The sequence below is a fragment of the Oncorhynchus mykiss genome, chromosome 26 (assembly GCF_013265735.2).
Source record: "Oncorhynchus mykiss isolate Arlee chromosome 26, USDA_OmykA_1.1, whole genome shotgun sequence".
Lineage (NCBI taxonomy): Eukaryota > Metazoa > Chordata > Actinopteri > Salmoniformes > Salmonidae > Oncorhynchus > Oncorhynchus mykiss.
Window position 1 is genome coordinate 14,708,413 of NC_048590.1, and position 12,737 is coordinate 14,721,149.

A 12,737-nucleotide genomic window follows, 5' to 3' on the forward strand; every position below is an offset into this window, starting at 1 on the left:
TTAATAAAGAGGGAAAGGCTGATGGATGGAAGGAGAAGGGATTGAAGGAGATGAAGAAGTGGAGAGGACCAGAGGCAAGATGGACATGGGATTGGGAAGGATTTGGAGGGGAGGATGGAGATAAAGTGAAACTCCAATATCCAATCCATCCTGAGTTGCAGTGTTAAACATCCGAAATAGGAAAATGACATGACTGTCATCATGTCAGGGCAAAAGACACACTTATCCCCTCATTCCCTTTTCGCTTTCCCTTGTTTTCCATCACTCAGCATGCCTTCTCGCCTCCCGATCTTGGGCTCCCCGAGTTGCGCAGTGGTCTAAGGCACTGCATCTCGGTGCTAGAGGCGTCACTACAGACTCTGGTTCGATTCCAGGCTGTATCACAACCGGCCGTGATTGGGAGCCCGATATGCTGGCGCACAATTTGCACAGTGTCGTCCGGGTTTGGCCGCGGTAGGCTGTCATTGTAAATAAGAATTTGTGCTTAACTGACTTGCCTAATAAAATAATTAAATAAATATTCCCCCCTCTCGCCCGTTGTTTCTCTTTGTCAAGCTCTTAAAACCTGTTAAGTCTACCCCCTCCTTTTTCGAACATTCTGTTAAAAATCGCGCAACATTTCAGCGTCCTGCTACTCATGCCAGGAATATAGTATATGCATATGATTAGTATGTGTGGCTAGAAAACACTCTGTTTCTAAAACTGGTTAAATCACGGCTGTGACTATAACAGAGCGTGTGTTTCATCGAAAAGCGCAATAAAAACTGGTCACTGAAAACTGAAAAAAATATCCATGCGCCACTTGCATGTATTGTTTAAGGGGCACCAAATTAAATAGGGCCGAGGTTGCAATTCCTACAGCTTCCACACGATGTAGCCAAAAACGTCATTTTCATTGACAAAAATCCTTTGTGTCATGACAAATAGATTCTTCATTCCGTCCAGCATACAGCAATCGATTTTGGGGGAGAGAAAAAGGGACATTGTTTTCTTGAGTAGCTGTTATTGAATACAGATCGCCCAGTGATCAATTTGATCGCTTATTAACGTTTACAAATACCTAAAGTTGGGTTACAAAAGTAGGTTGAAGTGTTTTGTCAAAGAATATAGGCAACTTAATAATTTTAAAAAATGACGTTGCGTGTTGGAAGAGAGCTTTTTTCCTGAACCAGACAGGCTATACAAATTTATATTTTGGGCATACATGGAGGGATTTAATCGGGAAAAAGACCCAATTGTGATGTTTATGGAACATATAGGAGTGCCAACAAAGAAGCTCGTCAAAGGTAATGAATGTTTTATATTTTATTTCTGCGTTTTGTGTAGCGCCGGCTACGCTAATTATTTTGTTTACGTCCCCTTCAGGTATATTGGGGTGTTGCATGCTATCAGATAATAGCTTCTCATGCTTTCGCCGAAAAGCATTTTAAAAATCTGACTTGTTGGCTAGATTCACAACGAGTGTAGCTTTAATTCAATACCCTGCATGTGCGTTTTAATGAACGTTTGAGTTTTAACGAGTACATTTAGCATTTAGCGTAGCGCATTTGCATTTCCAGGTGCCTAGTTGAGACGTCTACGTCTCAAGTAGGATCAACAGAGCTCTTAACTGTTCTCCCCTTCTTTCCCTCCTTGCTCTCTCTCTCTCTCCCTTGTTCCCAGACAGAAGGAATGTGATGGACAGTGTCCGAATGTGTGGACGGAAGACAGTGCCATTTGTCTGTATTAATCTGTCAAGGAGGACTGTGCAGATCCAGGGTTAAGTCACCAGCAATATAAAGCCTTCAGCGTCTAATCCGCAGTGCAAACACACACACAAACATACAGCCACACACATGTACATACGCATACGTGTGTGCCTACATGTCTGTGTTTCTGCTGCTTCTCCTCCTACTGACCTGGGCTGTCTGTGCTGCGTCTGCTGTGTCTGTACATGTGTCTGCGGGTGCGGCCTGCGGGCCTCCTCTCCCAGCCGGTTGAGGGACGGGGACTGACTCCGGGGGACCACCCCCACGCTGGTACTGCGGGACCCCTGGCCCATAGTGCTCACAGTGCCATTGGGGTTCCCCTGCATCTGCTGGAGCAGCTGTGGAGAGAGGATATGGTGGGAGGTGGAGGTGGGGGGTCCGACCCCTCCGTGTTGGGGTCTGTGGTGCTGGGGGGGTCCCTGGGGCTGGGACCAGTCCTGGGGGGGCCCTTGGCTCACCGTGAGGTTGTTGTCACTGTTGGAGCGCAGCAGGACCCGGGGGGTCGCCAGGGAGCTGCCGCTGCTGCTGGTAGGGGGGAGTGCCCGACGCCGCTTGGAGTATTCCGGGACCTCGTGGAAAGGCACTGGGTATGAGAGAGAGAAAGAAAGAGCAAGAGATAGGGACACTCATTGATTATCTAATAAACCATTTCTACCTGACCCTTGCAAATAGTTGTCTGTGTCTTATGAGCCATTTCACTCTCTGTTCATGATCATATGTCTTAGAGAGCTAGACTTTGTGGTGGAGAGACACGTGAGGAACAGAGTAGCACTTCTACCTTTCCTTCACATCTACTGATATGGGACTAGCCTACCTGATAGGTAGGTAGAGAATGAAATGGAGAGCACTCCAAGAGATAACCTTGAATAATTAATTTATTGCCCTGAGATTTTACTCACACACGCAAGCATGTTCGTACTTACGCACGCAGACACACGAACACAGAATATCAATCACTACTTGTACGGCGATGTGTCTGATTGATTTTCTTGATGGGAATCAATCAAGATCTATTTTTTTCCCAAAGGCAACCATCTATCCCTTACACACTTGCATGCACGTACACACACACACACACACACACACACACACACACACACACACACACACACACACACACACACACACACACACACACACACACACACACACACACACACACACAATCACGCACACACACACACACACACACACACACACACACACACACACACACACACACACACACACACACACACACACACACACACACACACACACACACACACACACACACACACACACACACACACTTGCCTGGGGGATGTCTGCTCTGCATTATTCAATAGTCCTGTCTGGCCCTCTCATAAACATCCAAGTCATTATGATCTCAGTATGATGATTATTATTATTGCACTGAGTACAGCTGAGCTCCTCTGCCCCACCAGCAATGGTGTGATTGAACCATAATGGAGGGCCATGCTTATTTCCCAGTGGATTTTCAGCATTATATCACACTGACAAGCGTGCAACTGCGGCACTCTCATCTCCATTCGCAATTAAAGCAGTGGAGGAAGGAGCAGTTGCACCAAAGACCCAACAACGCTTTCAATGTGAGAAGGTGATCAACAATAGAGCTAGCATTAGCATTTGTTGTTAAACGTAGAATTACAGTAGTAGATTGGATGTTAAGATTTTGATCACGGTGGCTAAGTGTCTTACAGGGATTAAATGCTAGTATCTACAGTACAGCTAGCCACAGGTTAGCCTAGCCTATAGTGCTAAAAGCCCTCCCTTAGCCCTAGCCTCATCTAAGAGGGTTTCAATACACCACTGTCTGTGTCAGTGACAAAGTCCTAGACCGTTTTGCCATCACATCACTTTCTCTCTCCTTCACCAGGGCGTAGAGATGAAGAGAGACACTAATGGCTAATGAGCTAACATGCTATGGTGCTGGCAGCTCTTCTGCCCATTAGAGGCTGGTGTGTGTGTGTGTGTGTGTGTGTGTGTGTGTGTGTGTGTGTGTGTGTGTGTGTGTGTGTGTGTGTGTGTGTGTGTGTTTATATAGGAGATATGAAGCAGCCTTTGATTGAGTGCACTGGACTAGAACCACATGCATTTCACACACACTGCGGGATTTGATATGCACACCTGAGGAAGTGTGTGTGTTTGAGAGAGAGAGAGACAGAGACAGACAGAGAGAGAGAGAGAGAGAGAGAGAGAGAGAGAGAGAGAGAGAATGTGCCAGCCAAGCTTTTGGCTTTAGCAGAGACTGGAGCCATCTTAATACACCTTCACGCTACCTAACAATAACCATCAACCTGATCAATTCTAACTCAACCTCAACCAGGCCCACACTGCATTACAAACCACATCCTGTTTAATCACTAACACATACCCTGACCACAATCACACTTGAAGTAACACTTCACCACAAGAGTATATACCCTGACCACAACCACAATCTTTGACCACAACCTGGACCACATTGCTATCTAACCACACCCCCAACATTAACAAACCACATTCCAAACACTTACAGTAAACCATAAGAGTGCACAGCTTTTGTGTGGGGAATGAACACAGTATCCTCATGTGTGGGAGGATCCTGAACATGCTTGGCGTCACTGACATCACTGCGTTACACACAGAGGCTATGAATACACCTAAATCAAGACAAATTGTAAGGACAGACGCAGGAGATGAGAAGCAGGTACGGGGAGTCAACATTTAATGCAGAACAGACAGGGAACAAGACAGGAACAGCATCAGCACACAGGTATACAACGACAAATGACAATTAATGCAGCGGCGGAGGAACAGAGATGGGGAACTGACAAAGATATAGGGGAGGTAATAAACATTGAGTCCAGGTGAGGTCCAATAATACCCTGATGCGCGTAACGGGGAAAGGCAGGTGTGTGTACTGATGGTGGAAGGAGTGCGTAATGCGTGAGAGCGGGAGCAGTCGTGACAGAACTCCCCCTAAGGGCGCCACCCGGCATCCCACCTGGGCGAGCCTGACGGGATGACCAAGGCACGGATAATGGACAAACTGGCAGGGCGTAGAGTCCCGACGAACCGGCAGGGGCATGGGAGCCTGGCGAAACCGGCTGAGGCGTGGGAGCCTGGTGAACCGGCTGAGGCGTGGGAGCCTGGCAAACCGGCAGGGGCGTGGGAGCCTGGCAAACCGGCTGAGGCGTGGGAGCCTGGCAAACTGGCAGGGGCGTGGGAGCCTGGCAAACCGGCTGAGGCGTGGGAGCCTGGCTAACCAGCAGGGGCGTGGGAGCCTGGCGAACCGGCAGGGGCGTGGGAGACTGGAAAACCGGCTGAGGCGTGGGAGCCTGGCTAACCGGCAGGGGCGTGGGAGCCTGGCGAACCGGCAGGGGCGTGGGAGCCTGGCAAACCGGCTGAGGCGTGGGAGCCTGGCTAACCGGCAGGGGCGTGGGAGCCTGGCGAACCGGCAGGGGCGTGGGAGCCTGGCAAACCGGCTGAGGCGTGGGAGCCTGGCTAACCGGCAGGGGCGTGGGAGCCTGGCGAACCGGCTGAGGTGTGGGAGCCTGGCGAACCGGCTGATGCGTGGGAGCCTGATAACCCGGTTGAGGTGTGACAGCTTGGCGATCCGGCTGAGGCCTGACGTGGGATAGGCGACTTCCGAGCCAACCGGGGCAAGAAACCCCTCGAGCCAGCTAGGGCTGGCTTAGGTGGCTTAGGCACCCCCGGTTCCATCGGTGTCGGCCCTGGACCCGAAGTCACCGCCAACTGGAACGTCAGCATGCTTTGTATGATGGCTTCTGCATTCTGTAAGGACTGGCACCGGAGATGAGAAGCAGGTAAAGGGAGTCAACATTTAAGACGGAACAGAAAGGGAACAAGACAGGAGCAGCGTCAGCACTCGGGTATACAACTACAAACGACAATTAACACAGCAGCGGGGAACAGAGATGGGGAACTGACAAATATAGGGGAGGTAATAAACAGGTGATTGAGTCCATCTGAATCCAATAATACACTTGATGGGGGAAGGCAGGTGTGATGGGGGAAGGCAGGTGTGCTTAGTGATGGTGGCAGGAGTGCATAATGCTGGGAAGCCTGGTTCCTTTGAGCACCAGGGAGGGGAGCGGGAGCAGGCGTGACACAAATAAAACACTACATTTTCTAAAAGAGATATTCAAATAGTTAAACAAATAAAATAAAATAACAGTGGATATGAGAGACTAATGCATTAAAATAAATACAAATAAATAGGATATATAAAATGGGATAAAAAAAAAATTATATTACGACTAAAAGCACCTTAAGCAAGGCTACGAATGTGTCTTAAGATATTTTTTTAAAAATGATACAGTTTCTGAGGTCCTCAGATCCTTCGGCAGGCTGTTCCAAAGGCCAGAGCCATGGTGGCTGAAGGTATCCTCACCAAACGTTTTGATTGTGACCTTTGGAACAACTAAAAGGCCAATGCCTAGCACAACTGAGGTGCACTGGATGTAAGGAAAGGAAATGAAAGGAAATGAAAGGAAAGGAAAGGAAAGGAAAGGAAAGGAAAGGAAAGGAAAGGAAAGGAAAAGGGGATAGCTAGTCAGTTGTAAAACTGAATGCATTCAACTGAAATGTGTCATCAGCGCACTGGGAATAGTGGGTTATCTGCCTAGTTTAGGGGCAGAACAACAGATTTTTTACCTTGTCAGCTTGGGGATTCAATCCAGCAACCTTTCGGTTACTGGCCCAACGCTCCTACTTGCCAGGCAGCATGGAGTTCAAACTTCCCCCATCCTTTGATTGGTTCTATTGTACTGGGCAAACTAAATAAAGTCCTTGCAAGTATTTGCCATAGTTTGACCCAGAACTGACAGTCAGACATACATGCAAGTATGCAGTCATGTGCATGCACACACACACACATGCACACACTCAGCTCTTAATTGTGCTCTCAATTGTGGAATGTAATAAGCACACATTCCCTCTATAGGAATGGAGAACCAAGGAAAATAGGATGACAAAACATCCAGAGATGTCTTATATAAGAGAGGAAAGCAATCAGTGTGATCTATATCATTTACTGCTGCTCCATAATACTAAGAGAACAAAGGTCAAAGGGCGATGAGTGACCAGCTCTGGTGTCTTGCAACCAAGGGATTTGACTGAATATAGTGAAACCAATGAAACTATACCAAGCTTTGAAAGAAAACAAAACAAATGCAGTTCTCATAGATCCAGTTTGAGCATATCTCATTCAGAAATAGCATGTCAGGTGGAAGTAAAGGGTTAAGGAACCAACTGTTTTCACACACAGGCAGATGGATCCATAATGCACCCGGCAGAGCCGTTTTGGTGACGTGTATCATCCACTCATTTTGGTGGGTGTGTTTTCTCCCCCGTGGACCAGGAGAACGATAGATACACTATGTGTCTTCTCGCTGGCTATAATCTACATACAGTAGTTGATTGGTGAAGGAGACTGACTATAAATACCTTTTGTAGAAGACTGAATCATAACACATTTATTTGGAAACCACTCAAATGCGTGCCAACGTTAAATCTATGACATAACCTATAATTTATCCTACATGTTAAATAACCTCTATCCTAAAAAGAACGACACATGTAAAAAAAAAAAAAACATAATTGTATAGGTGCTGCTAGTTTAAATCAGGACGACAACGCAAATACCTAGCTATATTCGTCACATTCAAAAATGTAGTATATGTAGAATAACTTACTGGAGCAGATGAAATTATTGAAAGTGTGCCACGCAGGGATAAACAAATATCGCCTGAGAAAGTTGAAAGTGAACGCGCAGCAGCGAAGGAAGAGAATCCCATCTAATTATGAGACAAACGCAAATAAAACTTGCACACAGACTCGTAAAGGTGATAGACCTACCTTCCTTTTTTAAGGCATTGAGAAAAGACTTCATTTTCACCGCTTCTTACGCTACTCCAATATTCAGAATACCTGCATATTCAGTGCACTTTTTTAAAACAGCCCAGGAAAAAAATCAAGAAATAAAATCTCAGAATTCCACCGTGGTCACTGAAGAATGTAGCAGCAGGTACCGTGGACAGCGACTGCTGGAGTTTAGTGCCGGGGAAATCTGACGCCCGAGCGCAGCGCACAGGAACCGGCCTGGCAGAGGCGCGAAAGAACACTCACTGCCGCACCGCCAGTCATATCTATCTCTCTCTCTCTCTCTCTCTCTCTCTCTCTCTCTCTCTCTCTCTCTCTCTCTCTCTCTCTCTCTCTCTCTCTCTCTCCCTCTCTCCCCCCCCCCCCCCCTCTCTCTCTCTCTCTCTCTCTCTCTCAGTGGAATTTTAAGGCAAACTTGACATGCTTCATTGACAAATGTTGTTAAATTCATTAACATGTGATTTCAATCATTTTCTGACTGCACTCCTTTTGATATGAAACAAACCGTTCATACATATTTGCCCATGGTGGAAGTGGTCAGAAAGTTGACACATTTTTGAGCTGAAAAAAAGACAAGCGGTTGAGCTTGATATAATTTGAAAGCTTACCAAACAACTATGTAATTTTTAAAGCTTGTTGTAGCTTAGACTCTATTTTATATAATCTGAAGTGTTTGTGCTGTGCCAGTCATGGTTGAGACACAGTATCCTCTTCAATACATGGTGGGTGTCATTTCAATCACAGAACATAATTCATAGAATGGACCTATACCTTCAGACCCCTGCAATTTAGCGGGCACACCATTAACATTTAAATTGAATTGAAACTTTAACTTCCAATTACTACCAGAAAGATGGCCAACGGTCCACCCACTGTCGAATGTCAACTTGAATGGGAATGTCTGAAGTATCCCTTTAAAACGTCCTATAACTGGATTCGAACATGCAACCTTTGGAACCAGTGACAGATGCTTACTGGAAGTCTATGAGTATAGCAGTATAGCAGGCTTGTGCATACTGGACACAGAACCATCAACATGGTATTCATGAGTTTACCTGACTCTGGGGAAGTAGATAAAGTGCCTCGTTGACAAAATCCTGAAGAATCGCTTTAAAACAAAAATATCAAAGTTGTCTATCCAGCAATAGAAAATTGTTTGTGATATTTTTGTTTTAAAGGGATACATCCGGATATTGGCAATGATGCCCATTATCTACATCCCCAGAGTCAGAAAAGCTCCATGATACGACTGTTAATTGCTCAACTTATTCACCCTCTCGACCCCAACCATGTGAAGAAAAAAAAATTAACAGCAAATGTTTACTTTTTTAAATATTTGGGGCTATGGCAGTCAATTGCAAATTAGTCTGACATAATGGCTCACCGACATGGGTGAGATGGGTGTGCTTGATACATGTGGCGTTGGAGCTTTTCAAAGTCAGGGGTTGTGGTCGACAGTGTGCCTCTGCTGTCACATCCAACATGGATCAATTTTAGGTTTTAATGCAGACAAGAGCACTGTATCTGGCTTCACACAGATATGAGCTGAAGAAGTGTAGCCTACCATGAGTTTTATAGCACTTTCAAGACAACCGGGAACACGGAAAAATACGAGGTCACTGATCTTTATGTTCGAAAGTTGTAGATCTAGGGTGTGTTTGTAAATTCAAATCTGGAGTGCAAGAGTGCGCTCAGAGTGCACTCAGGGCGTTCGTAAATCCCTAGCAGAGCAGGTTAGGCTGTTTTCATGTTATTTAGAGAGTTGGTGACAGTAACTGTGCTGCTGACAACTTAATTATGCCTTTTTGCCGATGATTACTGACACCGGCCTTATTAAACTTGTGTTGAGCGTTCGTAAATTCATCAGTTATTCTGCGCTCAAATCAAATCAAACTGTATTTGTCGCATACACATGGTTAGCAGATGTTAATGCGAGTGTAGCGAAATGCTTGTCCTTCTAGTTCCGACAATGCAGTAATATCCAACGAGTAATCTAACCTAACAATTTCACAACAATTGCCTTAAACACACAAGTGTAAAAGAATGAATAAGAATATGTACATTGAAAAAATATATGAATAAGTGATAGTATAGAACGGCATAGGCAAGATGCAGTGGCTGGTATAGAGTACAGTATATACATATGAGATGAGTAATGTAGGGTATGTAAACATATAAAAGTGGCATTGTTTAAAGTGGCTAGTGATACATTACATCAAGATGGCAAGATGCAGTAGATGGTATAGAGTACAGTATATATGAGATGAGTAATGTAGGGTATGTAAACATTATATGAAGTGGCACTCAGACGAGAGTCTTTTGTTAAGACATGTAGCTAGCTAGCTAAGTAAACAATTAACCATAATCCCAGTTCATGACGTTACTACTCTGCATGAATCTGCAGGTAGCTAACCAACCAGGTTCAATGTTAGCTAGCTAACATTAGGCTATAACTAGTCAAGCAAATGGGTCTGAGATTCGAATAATAAGATCATACACGTAATGTTAGCTAGCCAGCCAGCCAGCCAGCCAGCCAGCCAGCCAGCCAGCTAACGTTAACTAGCTGAAATAAAAATACTTTGTCAAAATTAGAAATGTGTAGTATCTGAAAATGTAGCTAGCTATATTGACATAACCTCAAAGGCCGCTCAGCAAGGAAGAAGCCACTGCTCCAAAACCGCCATAAAAAGCCAGACTATGGTTTGCAACTGCACATGGGGACAAAGTTTGTACTTTTTGGAGAAATGTCCTCTGGTCTGATGAAATAAAATTGGAACTGTTTGGAAATAATGACCATTGTTATGTTTGGAGGAAAAAGGGGGAGGCTTGCAAGCCAAAAAACACCATCCCAACCGTGAAGCACGGCGGTGGCAGCATCATGTTGTGGGGGTGCTTTGCTGCAGGAGGGACTGGTGCACTTCACAAAATAGATGACATCACGAGGAGGAAAATTAGGTGGATATATTGAAGCAACATCTTAAGACATCAGTCAGGAAGTTAAAGCTTGGTCGCAAATGGGTCTTCCAAATGGACAATGACCCCAAGCATACTTCCAAAGTTGTGGCAAAATGGCTTAAGGACAACAAAGTGAAGGCATTGGAGTGGCCATCACAAAGCCCTGACCTCAATCCCATAGAGCATTTGTTGGCAGAACTGAAAAAGTGTGTGCGAACAAGGAGGCCTATAAACCTGACTCAGTTACACCAGCTCTTTCAGGTGGAATGGGCCAAAATTCACCCAACTTATTGTGGGAAGCTTGTGGAAGGCTACCCGAAATGTTTGACCCTAGTTAAACAATTTAAAGGCAAGGCTACCAAATACTAATTGAGTGTATGTAAACTCCTGACCCACTGGGAATGTGATGAATGAAATAAAAGCTGAAATAAATCATTCTCTCGATTATTATTCTGACATTTCACATTCTTAAAATGACCTGACCTAAAACTGGGAATTTTTACTAGGATTAAATGTCAGGAATTGTGAAAAACTGAGTTTAAATATACTTGGCTAAGGTGCATGTACATTTCCGACTTCAATTGTAGATTAAGTTTTAAATTTTTAACAGATTGACCAATGAAGAGAACAGGTCCCAAAATCGACCCTTGTGGTACACCTTTCTACACTACAAGAAATTCAGACTCAACACCATCAATCAAGATTGCCTGAGTTCTGTCACTAAGATAATCATGAAGCCATGAACAGGCGTCAGAGCTCTGGCCTATCGAGGACAACTTAGTCTTTAAAATGTAATTTTATTTTATTTAATAATCTTTATTTAACTAGGTAGGCCAGTTGAGAACAAGTTCTCATTTACAACTGCGACCTGGCCAAGATAAAGCAAAGCAGTGCGACAGAAACAACACAGAGTTACACATGGGATCAACAGTCAGGTAAGGTAAGGCAATAAACAGGCCATAATAGCGAAGTAATTACAATTTAGCAAATTAACACTGGAGTGATAGATGTGCAGATGATGATGTGCAAGTAGAAATGCTGGTGTGCAAAATAGCAAAAAAAGTTAATAAAAACAATATGGGGATGAGAAAAGTAGTTGGATGGGCTATTTACAGATGGGCTATTTACAGATGGGCCGTGAACAGCTGCTCAGATAGCTGATGCTTAAAGTTAGTGAGGGAGATATGTCTCCAACTTCAGCGATTTTTGCAATTCGAACCAGTTATTGGCAGCAGAGAACTGGAAGGAAAGGTGCCCAAAGGAGGTGTTGGCTTTGGGGACGACCAGTTCATGCAGTTCATGTAATTCATGCACTTATTAAGAGAACATCCCTGGTCATCCCTACTGTCTCTGATTTGGTGGACACACTAAACACCCACATCCTTTGTTTGTAAATTATGTCTGTGTTGGAGTGTGCCCCTGGCTACCCGTAAAAAAAATGAAAATAATAAAATTGTGCTGTCTGGTTTGCTTAATATAAGGAATTTGAAATTATTTATACTGTACTTTAACTTTTGATACTTAAGTATATTTCAGAAATTACATTTACTTTTGACACATATTTAAAACCAAATACTTTTAGACTTTTACTCAAGTAGTATTTTACTAGGTGACTTTCACTTTTACTTGAGTCATTTTCTTTTAACTTAAGGTACCTTTACTTTTACTCAAGTATGACATTTGAGTGCTTTTTCCACCACTGCCATTTACAGACTCCGACACATACACACTAGGGTTCAATATTTTCCACAGAATCTATCAATTTTCCTTCCCGAGAAAACAGCAAGGAATTAACGGTATTTCCAGTACTCCCATTCAAACTGGAAGTGCTATTTAAATTATTTATATAATACCAGTGAAAAACTCTGATATGATTATACCACCGGGGAGCTCTTCAGAGGGTGGTGCGGTCTGCCCAAATGCTACCACCAGGAGCACACTGCCTGCCCTCCAGGACACCTACAGCACCCGATGTCACAGAAAGACCAAAAAGATCATCAATGACATCAACCACCCGAGTCACCCCGATACCATCCGGAAGGCGAGGTCAGTACAGGTGCATCAAAGCTGGGACCGAGAGACTGAAAAACTGCTTCTATCTCAAGGCCATCAGACTGTTAAATAGTCACAGCACAAAATAAATTA

The 12,737-nt window shown here is 44.4% G+C and overlaps 1 protein-coding gene across 1 annotated transcript in view; it reads right to left on the reverse strand.

Moving 5' to 3' along the window:
• The window catches only part of LOC110506082 (SH3 and multiple ankyrin repeat domains protein 3-like), an 85,626-nt gene that overhangs the window by 5,305 nt on the left and 67,584 nt on the right, over nt 1–12,737 (reverse strand). Inside the window, exon 10 of the mRNA XM_036964122.1 lies at nt 1,899–2,331. Coding sequence (XP_036820017.1) covers nt 1,899–2,331 — 433 coding nt within the window. The remainder of the gene's footprint in view (nt 1–1,898; nt 2,332–12,737) is intronic.